At 42.7% G+C, this 20,199-nt stretch overlaps 1 protein-coding gene across 1 annotated transcript in view; it reads right to left on the bottom strand.

Moving 5' to 3' along the window:
* Positions 1 to 16,654, bottom strand: part of ANKH (ANKH inorganic pyrophosphate transport regulator) — a 51,396-nt gene extending 34,742 nt beyond the window's left edge. The window contains exons 1-3 of the mRNA XM_010571475.1: positions 16,546 to 16,654; positions 15,771 to 15,829; positions 8,668 to 8,884 (exon numbers count right to left, since the gene is read on the bottom strand). Coding sequence (XP_010569777.1) covers positions 8,668 to 8,884; positions 15,771 to 15,829; positions 16,546 to 16,654 — 385 coding nt within the window. The remainder of the gene's footprint in view (positions 1 to 8,667; positions 8,885 to 15,770; positions 15,830 to 16,545) is intronic.
* Between the last annotated feature and the right edge of the window lie 3,545 nt (positions 16,655 to 20,199).

Genomic DNA, 20,199 nt, shown 5'->3' on the forward strand with positions numbered 1-20,199 from the left:
TCACCGCACAGCTCTCTAAAGAACTGCTTACGTCTCTGTCAGTACCCGCGTTATCCAGCTGTTTTAAAAACCTGAGAGTCCTCCTCATGACCAGGAATAATGAAAAGCTAGCTATGCCTGGAGTCTCTGAACTATGGGGTCTTACATAATATGCACAGTTAAATAATCCAAATAGTTTTTAACCTTTTATAAACAATGTTCTAGACCTGCATATTATTACTTAGTTTCCTCTATACACTTGTAATAGCTGCTAAAAGAATGATTAGGTTGTAAAGTCAACCTCCCAACACAAGTAATGGCAGAATTACTTATGCCTGGGGAATCGTACCTCAGTTCTCTTCCACTTGTGTCTTTTCTAAGGTAATTATCTCAAATGTGAACATCTATCTGATTTTCCATTTATAACAACTCTATTATCATTGTACAGACCTTCAAATAGGGTATTTCAGGAAAGTTACCCTTTTCATGCATGCAGGTCACATAATCAGATTGACAAATGTTAACACTAGTCATCCAATTCAGTCTTTTTAGCCTAAAACTCTCTCTCATAACTCAAAAACAGTGTTTAGAAGCAATTAAAGAGGAGTTTAAGTCATCATTGTTTTGTGATGGCTTAGGGATACAGCAGTTAAACAGTTAACAGGACTGAAAAGACTTTTTCAGTCCAAGCAAGACTGTCGGGAAAAGCGGCCGGAGTCAAGAATCACACTCAATATGAGTTAACATCTTGCTCCTTTACTGTTCAGACGTCTTGACATTTATACAAGACTGACTTGTCCACGCGCCTTATACAATGCTCTAATTGGTACAATACCCCGTTTCACGCGACACTATCTTATTCTCTATTGGCTGCGCAAGCTTCTTCATGAGGTGTCCAGCAGTTACTTATCTCATTCTTCAGCATCCAGGTGTTGTTTGTCAAGCTCTTCTTATCTTCCTTTTTCCCAGCGTACAAGGACACAGCGTCCTTGTCCGCTTCAGCACTTTGTAAACTTATGCTTCGTTCCCAGCTAAAGGCTGGATTGCTCACATGCCTTTGCCCAGCCAAGAAATCCTCAACACAAGACGGTGTAAACAAGGTAGTAAAATAGAAGGAGGTGGTATGACAGCATTGGGAGCAGGCACAAGCCTCATTCCAGATAACCAGGACTGCCCAAAAGATGCTAAAATGTTAAAAACACCCCCTTTCCCTATGCTGGTCCCTACCTATATGTCTTGCATCTGAACTACAACTGTTAGACTCGCAGTTTTCCAGTTCACCCACTAATCCCCAGGTTGCTTGGCTGTCCTCCCGAGGCCTTGTTTCCTTTTCAGGGGGGTTGGGGAAGAACTTTAAAGCAGTTTCCTCAGTTCAGGGAGGCCAATTTAGTTGTTTAAGTGTTTATGTGCTTGTTGCAGTCCAGTCACACATCAAGCACTGCCTTTTTTTATTTTTGCATGAATACCGATAAACCAATTTTTGCTCCGTATTTTGAAAACTCTCTTACACATGGATTTTTGCATGGTAAGTCCTTGTGGAAAGCTGCTTTTACGGCAGGGCAGTATACGGATGTTTCTGAATCGACTTATTTGAATGAAGGAGAAGAAGTTTGGAAGGCACGTGAGGCAAGGCGCCTGTGAGGGTCAGATTCATCAAGCTGTCTCTCAGGTTCCGCTGAAGCTGCCTTATGCTTCTCCTGCACAGAAACTTAAAAACTGCTGCAGGAAACACACCCCCTTATTCCCCACATGGGGACTGACAGAATCAGAGTCCAGGTGCTGAGGAACCCGCTTCTGTGGGGGGACCTTCCCCAGCAGTGCAGGGCTGGGAAGACACCAGGCCGCAGGCATCACCCTCCGTGCTCTCCATGCGCTTCGCCTGCTTTAAATGAGACTTTTAAAGTGTTTAGAAAGTGAGTAATAAGGTATGGTTTTGGCTCTAAAAGCCATTGAGATGTTTACTTTTTTTTTTTTTTTTTTAAGTTTACTATCACAGAAAAATTCACAGAATCAGAGGAGTGAGAGGCTGAACTACTCTCACTTCTAGGAACAGACAGCTCACCACCGGGTTGTAGTTTATTGGCGGGGCACTCTCAGGGGACTTACACCACCACAGCCCACAGCACCACATTTTTAAGATTTCCAGGGATATCAACACTGTGCTCTGTAAGCTTTGAGATTGTTTTTTCTCTCCCCCATCCAAAAAAAGGTCTAACTGCACTTTTTAATGTGATTCTGATTTTAAAATCATAATGGCTAAGCTTAAAAGCTGTTTTCAAATAGTCAACTATTCTACATGTCAGTGAAAGCACACAATCACTTTTGCTGATGTCCATGAATGTTTCCATGTTGTGGAAGGTGGCAAAGCTGAGCTACAGGAGCACGCAGATCACACCTGAATGAGGCGTGAACAGCACGTGGCAATAATGCAGTAAGATTGTGAGATTATAATAGCACAGGAATGTATATAAATTATAGAGGCTGTTAATAGGTTTTGGAGGGCTTTAAGGATTTTGTTTAGCTGCTTAAAAGTAGTCCTTCAGGATAAGGCAGAACCATAGCTTGCTTAATGCTTTTGCTCCGTGTTGACCTGTTCTCTGATTGGAGGAATAAGAAGATTCGGAAACCACCAGAGCCAGTTTGAGCCAGAAAAGAGAAATGGTAACAACTAGCCTAAGAAACAGGAAAGAGAAAGAACCTGCCTAGAGATGAGAAAAAGGACCCAGTGAGAGACAAGATGACCCCAGACCCCTGTGAGGGACAGGAATTTAGACTGCAAGGGTAGAATTGCCCAGGGATTTTAGTGTTTGGGGTCCCTCTAGGGAGACCCCCAGCTTGAGCTGTCTAAATTTGTGCACCATAGACAGAATAAATGATGCTTTTTATTTTGAAGGCCTTGATGAGAGATTCTGCGTCAGGGAACCCAGGGTTGAACCTGAGGGAAGAAGGGCCCGAGGTCGAGCGTGTGTGGGTGAGGAGTGGGAAGGGTCACCCGTGCGCTCGCTGGAGTCGCCCGCTGCGAAGGGACTGCGGTCCAAGTGGATAAAGTCTCGGGTGGTGCGTGTGCGCGGCTCCTTCATCGGTGCGTGAATGCTCGGGCAGCAGCTTCGCCCTTAACATCCATCGTCGGAAAGAAGGATGGGGAGAGCTGAGATTCACTGATGAACAGACAGGCATGTGTTTCTGAGCTGCGAATAAAGCAATTGCTGATGCAATTAGAACTTAACCTTGGCCAACCTTACAAACTTGTTATGAAGCGTGGTACAAAATTCGTAACACAGACAACAGCTGAAGAGTATTACATGAATCTAAAGCAGATGGCTCTTCCCATTCCTTGCATCATTTCAACCAAAACAGAGAAGTCCAACTCCAAGACAAGCTGCCTGTTTGCTCTCCTCTAATACCTCATTTATTTTGATATGTCTATGGATTAGAGTTGCTAAAGAATTTAAGCAGGAATTCTTGCTTTTGGCTTTTCCAGTTGAGTTTTAAGACCCAGAAGCTTAAGAAATTACACCAAAACCCACACACCTAATTGGATCTTCTCATCCCTACACCGATTTCTCTAGCAAGCCGATTACTACCACATAAACTTCAGACCTTCTTAAAACAACTGAACACACTCTTAATGATGCCAGCAGTCTCAAACAAATAGCTGCACCGTAATCATTTTGGAGCTGTCTACTACCCAGCATGTTATACTTACATCATAAAGAAAACAAAAAGAAACCCTCATAGGAAATGATACCATTTACTTCCAGACACAGAGCTACATAGGTCAATATTAGCTTTACTGGAGGAAAAAACAATCCAAAAACATTTTTGGGTTAACGTGTGTTCTTTTTAGATGCATTCCATTTTCATACTTCGCTGCCAGTTTTAAAAATGAACTTGGAGACTTGAGAAGTAAAAATCTATTCTGCTGCTTGTCAGAAAGATGGCTTACATGGCCAAAACTGGTGCTGGTCAAGAGTTTGTTCAGCTAAGTGATTTTGGCAGATAGGAAAATGCCAAGGTGAAAAACAAATAATTGAGTGACAAATCTTCATTTGGAGATGGCACAGGGTACATAGATTTCTTTATGTCTTGGATTAGCCTGACTTAACGCAGAAGCAAAGCCTGCGTCCCCCTTGTGAAAGCCCAGATGATCATAGTGTTTTAGGCTTTGTGATTTTTTTTACTTATAGTAATAAATGAATTTAAAAAAAAAAAGAGCTTAGGAGCATCTCAGTGCAGACTGATTACTGCAATCATCTTTTTCTGTGCTCAGCTCTAGTTTCAAAATTGCATTAGTTCATTTTCCCAAATCTATCAATGACCGTTGGTCTCTGAAATATCTTTAGGTAGGCCAACATCTCGTAAGTTTCAAAATTAGCCTGTTTTAACTAAAACCCAATTGTTGCTATCCTAAAATCCACAAATGCTTTAGTCATAGGCTTTCTTCCTTCCTCCTTTGCCCTGGATACCTTCCTGATAAGAAACTGCCCTGTTGTGGGAGAAGGGTTGGAGAAGCATGTTAGTGCTTTACCAATGGCCATCTGAAGATGATGAAGCAGGACATGTTTTTAATGAATAACATTTTTATCATCTTTTAGAAAGAAAAAAAAAAAAAAGCAAGCCTGGATTATATTCTGATTTGTGTTCCTGTGCTATCATCTTTTTCCAGGGCAAAATGTTTAGATAAGGCAGTACAGTGGGCATGTCAGAACAAGACTGACTGGAAAAAATAGCTCACGTTTTCATAAGCCACTCTCCTAGAGTCTAAAAAATTCCAGCAGTGTTACACTGGAAGTGGTGGGATTACACCTATGTCTCGCTTCTTATGTAGATCTTTCATGATGCAGTGACCATGCATGCGTCAAAAAGACTCAGTGGAATTATTAGCAACCGCTACAGTTTTCTGCAGTGCAATCCACGCAGGGAGTGGCCCATGCATGCTAACCTGTCAGTAATAAATTGGCACAAAACAAATCACTTGCATGTCTTGACCATCCTATAGGTTTTCCTGGTTACTAAAGTTCCAAACTTTTTTCCTGGCGATGACAAACGATCCACCATGTAGTTTTTAATCAGGTGTAGTGGGCACCAGTTAAGGATGTCTACTTAAGCAAAGAGGATGTTTCCCCAAAGTAACTTCTGCCTTGTCATTTCCAGAACCTCAGAGAGCTGTGGAAAGTAATATTAATATGCAAAAGAAGATAAACTTTCTCATTATACTATTTCTCCATAAACTAGTGAAGGGCTGAACAATGCTGTTTTATTGCCAAAGAAAATGTGCATGTCTTTCATGACTCTGGCGACAAAAGGACTCACTTAGCATGGAGGGCTTACCAGCAACACCTTGAAATGCATTGTGTTAGCATAGTGTTATAGAAATGATTCTTCTCCTCTGCCAAGCTGGCAATTTAGTAAGATGTCAAAAATATGCACAGACAGGCTTAGCGTCTTGAATCCCTTCCCTTACAGCCCAATATTCCCACCAAAAGCCAATCTCTGAAATAACAAGATGCTTTAGACCCTGGCTACATAGCGAACTTCTCACCAGGAAACCCTAACCGGTGGTAGTAGCTGCCCCCAAAATAGCACAACGGAAGGAAGGCAGCATACTATCTTCTATTTCCAGATCGCAACTGAAACAGCAAATCCAGGAATACTGTACTGACCGAGGTTTGCAACAGCATTATAAGTGGGACAAGAATATGGTTTCAGATCCCTTTGGTCAAGGTCAACTTGTTTCTCGGTTCTTATTGCTTCCTGTACAGGGGATTGGTAGGAACTGTTGGTGAGAGCTTTGTGGACATTCATGGGAACGTGGTGGGGTGATGACTTAGGGACCCAGAGCTTGGAACTGTGAGTTCGAGTGGTTTGGCTCAGCCGGTCACTCCCACAGAGGACTGCATTAGCCCCAGCGGGGAGCTGGTGCTGAAGCAATGAAGCATGAGTCAGGTGGGTGAAATGGTCTGTTTTGGTATTTTCAGTAAGTAGAGGCTGCTGTTTGTGAGGAGCTGTGTGTGCAGACTGCAAATAGTCTCTATCACAGTTGGAAATGTGGTGATTCATTGTGGTCACTGTGTTTCTACCACCACTTGTTTTCTTCTTTCTGACTTTTGGGACTCCTCCTTCTTTCATAGGGCTTTTTGTTCCCTTTTTCTTCCTGGGCTTCGACAGTCCACGGCAGGCAGTCATGTCATCTTCCTTAGCCCCGTATGCATGGCATGGGGAAGAAATTCAGTCCCCTGAGCACTGTTTGTTTCTGTTTTTCATCTGCCAAGCATCAGTAACCTGTATTTGTGTCTCCTGTAGATAGCCTGTGAGAGGCTTGCAGCTGCTGGGGAGTAGCTGCAGCTCCTAGGAGGCTGCCTGTCTGTCACGACTCCTTCTCTTCCTCCTGCTAGGCAGGTTGTGCATCTGTGGGTCAGAGAAGAATAATCAGGATTTGAAACAGGTTCAAAGGAAACTTGGAACATAAAACTTGGCAACATCACCCAGGCAATTGGTGCTAGAATCTGACTAACTCCATTCTCTCGGGCGCTCTGCCAGTCTCTGCTGTGGCCTTTGCATATTTTCAGGCATAGACAAGTTAAAATACTAAAAAATATTTTGCAGTCTGCCACCATAAGCAGCTGAAAGATTGAGTGAACCCCTTTAATTCAGGACTTTAAAGCATGGTAAGCACAGCCTTCTTTTTTCTTTTTTTTTCCCAGTATCTGCAGAGAGGGCATTTCAGAGGTTCTGAACTCAGCAGGGCTCTACTTCCAGGCAAAGCCAAGAAACTTATCTGGCATGTTCTCCCATGGTTGCCCCAAACACCTCCCTTCAATAAGAAGTCCCACATGGAAAATCCAGCTATGTGTCTCACCTGGAAGTTTGATAGTTATAGTTTAAATTTTCTTAAAATCTATCATAGCTTAAAATAAAATGTTGAATGACTTGAAAATATTTCTTCATTCAGCTGGCAAAGCCAAAAACTTTGACCAGCACTGGCAGGAAAACAAGCGAGCAACTAGAAGAGCAGCTCTGGGGGCTGAAGAAACATTCCAAGCAAAGAAATATGAGAGCCAAATGTACAAATGGCCCAAAGTTTATAATACTGACTCAATAAAGCAGCCTCAACTGTAAACATATTGAGGAAGTGACCCATCGATACCAGTGAACTAAATTAACTTGAATGCATGGATTCAGCTTATGAAATTAGCAACAGCTTATCCCTGGCACAGACTTGCCATGGCTAGTGAGCTGTTACTGTAAGCATTTATTATGACCGTAACATGGAGTAAAGGTAAACAGCACAGGGCTGCCTTATCGGTGGAGTAAGAGACATGATGGAGAGACAAACTGGAGTGCTTGGGAGGCACATAAAGATAGTGAACGTAGCTGGCAGCCTGTTAAAGGGGGCTTTAGTATTTACCAGATGGCTCTTGTACCTACTCAGGCAGGAACTGAAATTATGCTATGCTATTCTATTCTATTCTATTCTATTCTATTCTATTCTATTCTATTTTATTCTATTCTATATGGTGACCAGCAGCACGCGCTGCTCTTGAGATACTAACAGCCTGATAATGAATGGTGCCTCACTTCCAGGCAACTCCGTAATTTCACAGCAATTCTGGATATTGCCATCATACTCGCATTTCCCACCTTTCGGCAACAGCATGACCCCCTTCTGCTGGTCATTCAACTCAACCCTACTGCCTGTCAACCAACACATGGCCCCACAGGCTGTTGCATTACCTCCCTCCTCCCATCCCTCAGAGCTTCCAGCTTTTAGGATTTTACCTGTTGAATGCAATGCACTCTCTGCTTCTTCCTCCAGTGTCTGTTGTTCCTCACTGCTGAGGTCCAGAGGTTTTGGCTCTGTAAAACGAGCCAGAAGGTGCAGAAAATCTGGCGCAGTTCTTGGAGAGGATGAAGTTAAAGTCTTCCAGGTCACATGGCTTTTTATTGCTGTGGCTGATGTTCGGGTTGATATCCCATTTCTCCAGGCTCTCAGAAACTGGCAAATCCTGTGGCTGCCTTACTTTTTATGTTCAGTTCATATCTGCTTGTGTATTTTCTTTGTTTCAGAGTACACTCAGGAAGCTGGTCTCAGTTTGGCATAAAGTGCTCTTAGTAACTACTTCTTCTCTTACAGATTAATTATTCACCAGAAGTGGATGATGACTAGCACTAGTAGAGAGTAATACCTGATATTTTACTGAGGATGCTGGCACCTACTTGATTAGAGTTTTGTACTGTGAGATAAGTAGCAAAGGGATAGGTACAGAGGGAGTAAACCGACAATGCCACCAAGTTCTGACAAACAGCCCTACCAAGCACACCTTGAGGTCCTGCTAAACCCATTGGCACAGATACTGCTAGTTGATCATCACTACCTAAGAGTAAGACCGAGCTATCAGCTTCATGCAACCTGTCAACCTTGCCAAAGTTTGCTCGCACACCTGACTGAAAGAGATCAGCAGAATGTTTTGCTGGCAGGCAGGAGAGCCCTGGGGGTGGAATCTGCCACTTAACAACCTGTTTAAAAATTGCACGGATGGGCACGATACCAGCCCAAGAGATTTAATCTCTTTCACATCTCCTGTTGCACTTATAAATGAAATCTTAAGCCTACAGATTAATCAGTTTGAAGAACAAGCAAGGGAAGCAAATGGAAAGACATATTAATTAGACGTGAAGTGACCTTACCTATTAAGGTATGAAATACAGCAGCTACAGCGCCAGCCACAACCATGCACAAAACTGCTTTGGTCCTGTCTCGCTTGCTGTTCACAAACACCAGACCTACATTTTTGAAGTCACTCATCGGACCCGTGAAGAACTTCATCAGGGAGTATGCCAGCCCATAGCTGGCCAGCATTTCCACAGCATCTTCCTTGACAGCAGCAATGCCCCTATTCAAGGCCTGTTGAAACACAGAAATAAAGAGCAAATAATGTAGCACCAAAAATGTAGTGTACCAAAAACAATCTTCTGCAGCTGGTTTCTGAAGGAACAAGCAAGTTCAGCTCTCACTGTTTTCACTCTGAGTTGGACCTTATTTCTCTGGGCTCAGCAGCAGTAACTTGTGACTGGTGACAAAGGCAACTTCATAATTTCATATGGACAGTAAATTGAAGTCAAGCAGACTTGACGATAAGGTAAATGTCTATTTCTAAAGCATATAATGGAACTCCTGCTATACCAGAAGTCAGTCTCTTTCCTTTTTAGAGTAATTTTATGACCTGCTAATAATCATGGATGACACAAGACCACTTAAATACCGCTTTGAGGCCTCAGCCCTGAATTGAACAAAGCACAGTCCTTGCAGGCTACCTTTACAGGTAAAAACTCTGACATTATTATATGCTGAAATTTCCGGAGCTCAATTTTTTTTCAGTGTAATGAGCTTTTCACTACGTCCCATGTAATTGTTGTGAATAGCTGGTATTATCCTATGATTTTATTATGAAATTAGGCCAAATATACACATGACTAAATATAACTGTTATCCTTTCATGTATTTCACAAGTTTCTGATCCTATATTAATTTATATCTCCTTGTAGCATATTTAAAAAGAAATACAGCACATGTATTTCAAGATGTATTCAGGTTCAACTGATCTACTAATTCATTCTAGGTCTGTATTTAGGACATGTCTGCCAATAAAACACTGAGAATTAGATGGTTTATTTTTATAACTTAAGATGAACCATAGAAAAAATGTGTAACATTGCTTCAGATGCCAGCTTGCACCAAAATGCTTCTAAAATACTGAGTAAAAATGACAGAATGATAAATTTTATCTGCAGTGTGACAGCATCAATCATCTGGTACACCCAGCAAACTGTTAAAACAAGATTAGATTCAAAAAGCATGAAGGATGAAATACGACTTGTTTTCACAACTGTTTAGTTCCTACGGGTTACAGCTAATGTGTGTGGACAGGGCCATGGCAATGAGGCCAACCAGGACCATCTCGCCTACCCACCCTCCAAATCTCAGTCTATCCACTGACACAGCAGTTCTAATACTGCTTTTTCTGAATGAACAAACCAGGCAGAGGATCATCAGGTAATCATGAAGTCCTTCCATTTCAAATGTAAGCATAGTCTTTCTGCTGCAGTCTTTTGACTTCTTTTTTTCCCTTCCAAAGACCATATAAGCAACCAACTCCCATTGACTTCAAAAGAAACTGCATCCCCAAAGCAGAAATGAGCATTTTTCCTACTGTTCTTTTCCATTCTTTTTGTGAGACATGCTTAATTTTTGAAACTAAACTTGCACTGTCAACATAGCAAAAAGCTGTAGAAAATACCAACTTCTCCATCCTCAGTATCTGCCAAATCTCTCTCTCACAATCTGCTCCAACCTGAACACCTGAGGCTCCAAATGTTTTCATCTGTCTTGCTTCAGTTTGTCCCTTCCTGAAAATACCACGTTAGATATGGAATATCTGCAGCTGGCATATGCAACCTTTTCTGGGGTACAGATATTCCACCTATCCATCAATTAAGAGTCCAAATTATATTTAAAGTGCAGCTGCCAAAACCACTAGTGGGTGCATAAAACCGTACTCAAGCAATTTGTGGAAAAGACTGTGGCCTCTGAAATCAATAGTCATGTTTAGCCATCTTCTGTGATGATGCTTGTGATGATGATGTAATCAATATCAAGGTGTATACAGAGTTATAATCTTTTCATTTAAACTTCCTAAAGATGCTGAATCTCCCTGTTGCTGTCGCCAGTAATAGGCAAATAGCCTCAGATTATGCCATATAGAGGGTTCCTTGATCGTGGCTTCCCCCCTTTTTTCTTTTGTAAACAGTGAAATATTTCTGGCAGCTTCAATTTAAAAAGAAACAGCTAACCAATTCCAGGTAGCCTCGTTTAAAAGCTTCTCGTCACATGTAAACAGCTGAATTCTTTCCAGCACAGTTTCACAAGCACAAGTGCTTCCTTCCTGGTTTGGACAACTACTGAATACCCAAGTCTGCGGAGGACGGTACTCCACTTCTGACAAGGTCCCTGGGATAAACGTGGCTTTAAGAAATCACATTCTGTCAAGAGGCACGGCACTATGATCCCTTTGCAGAAAGACAAAGCTTTGCCAAGCGCAGTCCTCAAGCCAGCGAAACCAGCTCCCTGTGACTTTGGTCCTGGGGTAACTAAGTTTTCCACCTCAGTAGGACAGACAGAAAGACTTGAGCGCTCCTCTTGCTCTCCCTCTCTGGTTTTACAGGCTGAACTCTGATCTCTTTTGTATGAGCAAATGACAGCCAAGTAGATATTTCTGAGTAATTTTCCCCAGAGACGCACTGTGTACCAGGTAAGGGAAACTGGCAAATCCAAAAGGGACTTTTATAAGAGGTATGTTGCCATTAATTTATGCTCCTGTGGAATGGTTGGCTGACATGATGAAATACTCTAGAGGCTACCCCCGAAAAAGCAATCTTCCTAAATGCTTTTTTGGAAAGATCCTTAGGAAATGAACAGTCAATAGGGCTGTGTACAGATGGTTTAGCTTTGGTAGCTTTCTTTTTCCTTTTTCACTTTAAGATGACAACGCAAAAGGTTTTTCATCCTCAACTTCCAAACGCTATATGAGAACTTGTGTAGCTTTTCTACTCCATGTACCTTAGAATATTTTTGTTACTGAAGCTGCTGATATCCTTAAATCCACAAGAAATCCCAGATACTTGATAAAGCTGCTTTGGGGTGCAATAGGAAAGACATGGGCACTTGATCTTTCACAGCATGCCAGCCATGCAGTTGGTAATCCTCCAGTCTAATTTCCTGTTCAATTTCCAATTAAATCTCTCGTAAAGGAAGAAAAATATAAACCAGGGCAAGGTCTCCCATTTTTTTATCTGAGTCTATTTTGTACACTTTTTGTGTGAAAAAAAATCAATAACAAAAATTCATCAGTAGCACCTGTACTCCATGCTTGTTTCACACACAGCAGAGCATATCTCTACAATGATTTGCATAGCTTGTCAACAAAATCACACGCAACTAGAAAGTAATAATAATAATGACACTACTTAATACGAAAAGTTAGCTTCATCATACGTATTTCAGATGTCATCCTACTTTCAGCTGTCTTATTCACACCAAACTTGAAGGGAGAACTAGAAAATCTAGATGCTGGAAGAAAGACTATTGATGATGGCACCTTCTCCTGAGTTTTTAATGATCACCTGACCTAATACGGCAGTAGGTGAAAATGGTACAGTAAACTGCTATTCATCAAATGTGATTAAAACAAAGCCACTGACATTGCTGACCCTTCTTTTAGAAATAACAGAAAAAAGCACAGAACACTTCCAAGCTGAGCATGATCTGGTAGGTACATGAACAGGTTAGCTGAAGTAAATCATATTCCTAAAACACTTCTCAAAAAGGCAGGCACCAAGATCTACAGCTACTTCTATGCTGTGTCTTCTATAACACATTATGTTATCACTAGAAAGATGAAATCTTTACTAGAGGACCCGGTAACAACCCCTTCAGCCCTTTTTAATGAATAATTGTGTGCTGTCTCTAAAGTTCACCAAAATCAGAGAGGACAAGCATTTTTAAATTCCCATCCAAAAGATTCAAGTCAGTGGAATACCAAATAATACACTTAATGACATTTCAAGCCAGTAACCACATCTTTACAATTGGCTACTCCAGCTGGCTTTGTCCTCTTAGAAGGAACATATGAGACTTCTATCAAATTTCTAGGACATGCACAATGGATGACTCCAACAAACTTTTGCATGCAAAGGCAGTGATTTAAAAAGCAACAGTTGTGAGAAAAATGTCAAGGGTCTAGCTTGTCCTATTTTGCATAAGCTTTCACCACTATTCAGTAATGTTGGCAGAAGAGGTTTGTTTCCAATCTACAGCTACACACCTCTGTTGCCAAAAATTCAAAGTCCATCTCTTAAACTGGTTCTATAGAGTTTGACCATTTCCCACATGATCCTCCCCTCCCAGAGACTACTGGATGACTGATATTGTATTTTGTATTGGATTAGACATAGAAAACCATAGCAAAATCCACTAGGAAAGCCATGCCTAGTGTATACTTTTTCCCCTGCTTTTAAACATGTTTTATTACCTACATACTGCATAGAATTTCAGTAGTCTATATCTAACTAGAAGGGCACATTTTCTACTTCATTTGAAGTTAACTATTGACTACACAGTCAATACTTGACCAGGGCACATGTTTCAAGTAAGAGCCCAAAAATCCTCAATTTTGCTTATCCTGGAAAAGCAGACTGTGACCTAGTGGAAGCTGGCATGTTCCTATGGCTTGTCTGAAGCTGGGATTCTGCCCGAAATGTTTTCAAGTCTGCTCTAGCTAGTTATCTACCTCAGGGTGACATGAAAAACCTGCTCAGTTTGGCAGTAATTTGGCCAAATGTACGTTCGGTCCAGCAAACACTTGTAACGTGCTCCCCCTCCCTCTACATCTTTCTTCCTACCTGCCCTCCCCTAAGAAAATGGAAGAGAGCCAAAGCATCCAGTTGAAGAGCAAACTGACGCAGGCGACAGTCTTTCTCCCGCGTCAAAATAATCCCTCTCCCGAGTTTTCATTTACTAAATCCCGTCACACTGAAATCTGCGGTATCAAATGAACCCGCTAGCTCTGGCTGTTCGGCCTCTCCCTGTCACGGCTGCACTGCCAGAAGGACGCCGGCCAGATCCGATGCTCTGCAAGCACGGCACAGCCAGGACGCCGAGTCGGTGCGACCCCGGCGTTATCGCATCTGCGCCTCTGCTTCTGGATGGGTTTCTCGTAAAGGCAGGAGCCACTCGTAGGCAATTTGAGGGAAACAGCTAGTGCTCCGAAACAGGTCTGTGTAAGACTTCCATGGACATAGACATAGAAATGGGAGAAAACGGGGTGAAAATAGCATGCATGCATTTATTCTGGCTCAAGAAGACTGCCTAAACATAGAGTATGAAGAGATAGCCCTGAAGGGATAGAGGGGAGTCTGACCTTGTGGCTTGAAAATGATCACTGAGGATTGTTCATTGTTTTGGGCCTTTTTTTTTTTTTTTGGTTTGGGGGTTTGGTTTGGTTAGTTTTGCAACGCTTTTACCCTAATTCAGTATGTCTAATTTTGGGTCAGCATCTGTCGTAGATCATGTGTCAGATGACTGAAATGCCATCCGAGGTCAATTCCTATTAGCCCATTCCCCCCTGCTCCCTTACTAAAGCTGGCCGTAAGAGAACAGCCAGTCACCCCCGTCCACAGCCTGGCAAGTGCTGACACTGGTTCAAATCCTAAATAATCCCAGCCCCCAGCACAAGACCGCAGCCCCGAGCCCCGGCCTGAAGGAAGAAGAGATGCCCGTCCTGAGGGAGGGACGGACACCTGGACACCGCCATGGCGTGTGGCCTATCTCTGGAGAGGCCATCCTTGGAAGAGCATTACAGCATTCCCTGAAAATGAGAGCTGAAGTTCTTCTGTCTCTTGCTGCCTCGTAATTCGAAAGAAACTGCACATGCAGGGCAGGTGTCATGGTTTTATCATAACAAAAAGTTAGCATACTGAAATTTCAATCACCGGATTTGCTCTGCCTGCTTAAGTAATGAGGACATGGCCTAGAAGAAAGCCCATACGCCCTGTGAAACAAAAACCAGGCCATGAAAACTAGAATGCAATCAGTAGCAATTTCTTCCGCATTCCCCTTCCTGAGCAGCAATGAAAAGGAAGAATGAACATTTTTGCAGGATTCCTACTCTTATGTGAAATACCTATTACTCTGTGACCACAATCAGGATCTCAGTTTTACTTGTAGACACTATCCACTCACTATCCAACGCCAAGGCTGTATGAAAGGGTATCCTGGGAGAAGTTTAAATAAAGACTCTAAATCCAAAATAACATAATTTTAGAGCGCTCGCAGCTTTCACTTGACCTGGGAGACACCAGGGAACAGCACATTTTAACAGGCACGGCCAGGAGGCGTAGGAATAACTAGGGCAGCAGTGGCAACAGTGAAGTCGGTGAAAATGGGAAATCCTTCCCACTGCAAGAACTAAGGCAGAGGAGGACGTGTTGGGGAGCTGGAAGAGTAGCTATGGCCTGTGTGTAGACTCATGAACAACAACCAGTACCACAAGGCAGAGAATAATACAAAAACCCACAGGAGACTGTAGGAGATAGTGGTGCAGGACCACAGGAAAGAAACCAGACTCAGTGAAGCCAAACCGTGCCTCATTTAAAACTACATTTGACCAAGTGCCAGAATATTTATGACAGGGAGCAGGCTTGGAGAGGTGAATCAGTTGCTGCAAATAGTTGCCTCCCCATGGGACGTGGAGAACACTCATCCCAAAGGCAAGAGAGCTACGAGCCATGATGGTGGGAAGCCCTTCAGGACACGTTCCCCGGGTAGTGTCTATTAAACAGAGATGGCTGACGCCTGTATGAAGGAGACCTAAACCACTGCCATTTCCACTGATGGCTGTGGAGAAACCCATCTGCTGAGGTGAGACCATAACCATTAAGTTTTCCTGGCTTTTTCTGAGGCAAGCAATGCTTGTAGGGGCACAGGACAGAAGCAACATCAACATGTCAGAGACACTCCCCTGCATTATGACTTTCCTGATACCCCTCTGGCTGATGCTAATCAACCGTCCAAAATGTATTTATGGTGAAACTCGCAACGGAATGCTTTGCTCTCGAAGCAGGATGTGAGCTTTTCATTCAGGTTTCCCTGGAGCTCATCCACAAAGGTGAGAAACATTTGTGATTACGTTACAGAAGTATGGCAAACTCCAGGCTGAGGTTATTTCTCTTCAGACCTTCTTCACGTGGAGGCCAGAGACTCGTTTTCTCTCAAAAGCTATTTCTGTTTCTAAGTCTGCGAGTGTAGACAAATAAAATTGAGACATAGAGACACATAAAACTAGGAGAAGGTCGGCTCCCTGTCTCTTCAAAATGCCCTGTGGAATAGCTATAATTTCTTCACCAAATTCCATTTTGATTACTTTTTAAGTGCTAGAAAACACTGGGGAGGATACAAATGCATATCACATATATCTACACACAAAGAATATTTGCCTTAATCACAAGTGATACAGCATCTGCAGCAGTGGTCCTTCTTTTGTTTTTAATTTCTGCCAGAAACAGTCTCTGTTCTACTCCTCACCCCCAAAGTAAAAAGTAAGCTGATTTACTATCAGTTGCATATTTCATAAAATCGCATTTTCTCATGTTTATAAATTAAATCTCTGCAAGGACTGTTGTAAAACTTGTTTGCATGCACACAGCAAATTTAATCTACACAGGTCCCATACCTGCGAGTCTCGTCACAACTCCGGCACATTGCCTTTTCGTTAGCATTAACTCAGTCTCTGCTGAAATACTCCTCGCAGCTCTCTCCTGAAATGGAGATCGCCATTTTCTCCGTGATCCCACCTTCTCACCACGCTCCAAGGCGCACAGACGGGTTCGGGTTGGAAGGGACCCTTGGGGGCCAGCTTACCCCGGGCTGAACGCCTGGGAGATGTGGTGGGGGAGACCCCACACCTTCCCTGGGCAACCACCCTGAGAGCCCACCCTCACCCTGAACCTTACCACGTAACCAGAACCGGCATCTGAAGATCCACGGCCATCTCCCTTGCACATTAAAACACGCTCTCCTGCCAGTGACAGCCACGCTGCTAGCATCGGCCTGAATCTCCATTTCCCGCATTTCCCCTTCCTCTCCTGAGGGATCTTTTGCTTCATCACTCAAGTTGTATTTGTTTCTTTTGTATTTCTAAGTTCATGCATTGCATATGAAACTACACGTTTGCTTTCTCACTTTTCGCATATTATAAGTAGTTCTCTTAAGTGGTATTTTTTCACATAAGGTCACCTGAGACTCCCAATTACAAGATCCTGTATCTAGTGTAAGTCCATTTTTATCTCTTAAAAAAAACAGCCTAGGCAAAGACTCAAACCGAGAAAAAAAAAAATAATCCAAGCAAATACTTTCACGCATCTGCAAAAATACTTTTGCCAATTGGAAGAATAAGGGAAATTAATGAGGCTTGTCCCTGGCTTTGTAGATTTTGTAACCATTTTCCTTAAACTTTACATGTTAAAAAAACTTAATGCATGCAGCATGAAAACTTCTGAAATTTGACAGAGGCTATCAAAAGTGCTTTTAAAACGGACCAAAACTTGGCCAAGCATCTGCAAAGCATGAGTTGCACAGCTTCAGTAGAACTTGTTAAGCTACTTTAACTGCACAGAAATCTTGTCTGTATTTCAGCTGTGCCCAAGTGTGCTCCGGGGCATTAAGTTTAGAGCAGCAAAGGTCAAGCACCACAAAACAGAGACCGTATAGGTTCAAGTCCTTACGGTACAAGGAGACAAGGAAACACTACCTAACACTACCTGTATCATTCGCTCAGAGCAAAAGGGAAACTATTTCTCTTTCTGTGGACTGAAGTACTCTACTAAGACTTCTTTCTCCCAGGAATTGTGAGGTGGTTTATTTTCCTATCTTAGCTCTTCTGGAAGGGACCCTGGAGGCCAGATCTGTAAAATTTGCTTTTATTGCTTCAACTCTCTTATTTCTGTACACTTTCCACTCTCTGTTAGTGATTAAGATCCCATGTCCTCCTACTTGGAAGACAAATAATTGGCATTTCCTCTCAATTTCCTTTCCACGTGGAATTTAAGGGATGTAATAATTATACCCAGCAATCTCTGCAAGAGCCAACAATCAATTCAAGGCTGTCAATACTGCAGCAAAATATTTTAGTATCATCACACGTACTATCCTACCACTTCACGGCTGCTCTAGAGATTACCCTACTCCTGCTATTGTTTAGAGTTACTAATTTTGGCAAAGCCAGAACTGGTAGTCAGCTGGGAGAGGTGGGTTACTTCGTTGGAGTATAGCCACGCAAAGAGGTATTTTGGGGTTTGGTGTAACAAAGAAGTGGAAGCCTCCCAAGATGGATCTCCTGTGAGGGGAACTTTCTGTTAAACCAGCAGCTGATCCCTTTGGGAAATAAATCCTTGGGACACTTAGTTCAGTGGTAGATGTCCAGGCTGTTTTATTTGCAGAACATGGTGAAGTTCAGCCTCAGTGACAATGTGCAGGATGGGACCAAAATGGTTTCAGGTAACGGGGCTGTAAGGGAAGACACTCCCTGTGCAAAACTAGATTTTTTCCTTAAATCATTTTCAGACATGACTAAAGCGCAAGTTAGTTACTCAGAAGTTGAAAATGCCAGAATTAGGGGGGACCACCTTTTTGGTGTCTGCCCCTTGTTCCCCCCCTCCTTCCCGCAGTGTGGTTCACAAACTGCAACCCCTGTGCCATCAGTGGAGCTCCCCACGTCATTCAGAGCTCCCTGGAAGTATCATCACGTAGGTCTGCTAGGCAAAATATGTAAAGCTACCGAGTCTCTGCCATTGAATGAACATGACTTGTACGTGATGAAAGGCTAAAGCAAACAGAAGCAAGTGCCTGCAGGTTTTGTTCATTCGGCTTGGGTAACTGTTCGCTCTCTCCCTGCAGACGGGAGAGGTAAGGACCCTGCTGAGCAAATACGAAAAATTCTTGACTTGTCATATGGCTGGGCTTAGGAAGAAGAAAGGCAAATAATTGCAGTTGGGTCTTTCATCCTCCTCAGTACTGCACTATGTCAAAAAAAAAAAAAAAGGCGCAATCTATAAAGTATATGTCAAAGCTACCACGATTACAAAAAATACACATAACCATCAAATAAGGCTTCTGTGCCTGACTTAAGAAGTGGGAGCTTGCCCAGCTGTCCCTGAACGTGTAGTACAGCGCTAGCTTTATGTGTACTTAGTGCACTATGCAATTATCAGCTGTCCATTAGCTTACTCTTAAAGCATTTACCTCCCCATGTGGCCCAGCACGGACTCGTTACTTATGTTCTAGGGCTCTGCCTAACTTCAGCGGAGCAGAACATATTTGAGGTCTCTGATTTTCATCAGCTGTTGTGTCAGGAGCCGGGAGCACGGCTGGTTAAGTTCCGTCATTAAGCAGCTGCTCCCTCCAGCATGCTGCCGGCTAGGCAAAGCATGGTTTGGACCACACAAAGCAGAGTTTGTTAGGTGTGAGTGCCTGCGACTGCAAGTGCAGAGCTGCCAGATTAGCTCGTGTCTTAATTGCTTAGGAGCGACAAATAGAGGGCACCCAGATCACCAGCCTAAATACAAACTTGGGAGTTTCCGCCGCTGGAAACACCCACCGTAAACAAAGTCCGTAACGCCGGTAAGAAATCCTTTTGTTGGTACCTGGTTTTCTTTCCCTTCCACTCTTATTCTTTGTACCAGCTTTATTAGGATGAGATTAAAGTTATTCAGTCGAATTGGAAACAAACCGTGGATAGTGACAGTGATTTCCTTTCTCTAGGGCTGGTGAATTTACTGCAAAACACGCTTTGAAGCGCTTCTAGTTATTACAGCACCTTCCAATACTCCAATACCTGCAGAAAGCAATAGTCTCACTAAACTGGTAATGCTGCCTCTAGAATTTGACCTAATGTATCTGTTTAAAATAAATGGGATGTGGGTGGTAAAGACATGGGATTGAAAGAAGAACAGGCAGACTTTCTGCAAAGTAATTTTTTTTTTTTTCTCAGAAAAGCTATCCTTCTGTGCCCCCAGCCTAAGTTTTGAGAACCCTGAATTTCTCTCCCGGTTCTTGCAGGTGGTGTTGACAGGATTGGCTAACACTTCCTTTTAAAAATAGCTCGACTGGTTCTCTCGGTATCCAATGACATAAAGTCAACAAGTCAACTCACAATGAAATTATTGCACGTGGGTTTTTCCAGGTGGTGGGTGTACGGAGCACAGGTAATAAAGTTTCTCTTGAAATCATGCGCTCTTTTTGAAACCCCCTATCTTTCACAAGGGGAAGCACAGTAGTATTTCTACACAAGCAAGGCTGAAAATACCCTCGCTGACCTAGAAGAGTGGGAGGCCATGGGAGAACCTGATTACTGTTGCTTATGTGATCTCACAGCAGCCAGGAGCCCAATTGCTGCTGTTACAATAAATGGCTTTCTGTGATAAGGGAAGTACAGGTAAAATACCAATTAATCTGAAATGCAGTCAGGCTAGATATGCTCTGTCCTTACTGGATTCGATAATAAAGGGGAGAACTGGAAAAGGTATCAATGCTTCCAGCTTTTCCTGTGTACGTCTTGGGAACACATCAGTTATGGAGGGAGACAAAAAAAGCATTCTTTCTCAATATAC

Source organism: Haliaeetus leucocephalus, unplaced genomic scaffold (assembly GCF_000737465.1).
Source record: "Haliaeetus leucocephalus isolate CR32 unplaced genomic scaffold, Haliaeetus_leucocephalus-4.0 Scaffold328, whole genome shotgun sequence".
NCBI lineage: Eukaryota > Metazoa > Chordata > Aves > Accipitriformes > Accipitridae > Haliaeetus > Haliaeetus leucocephalus.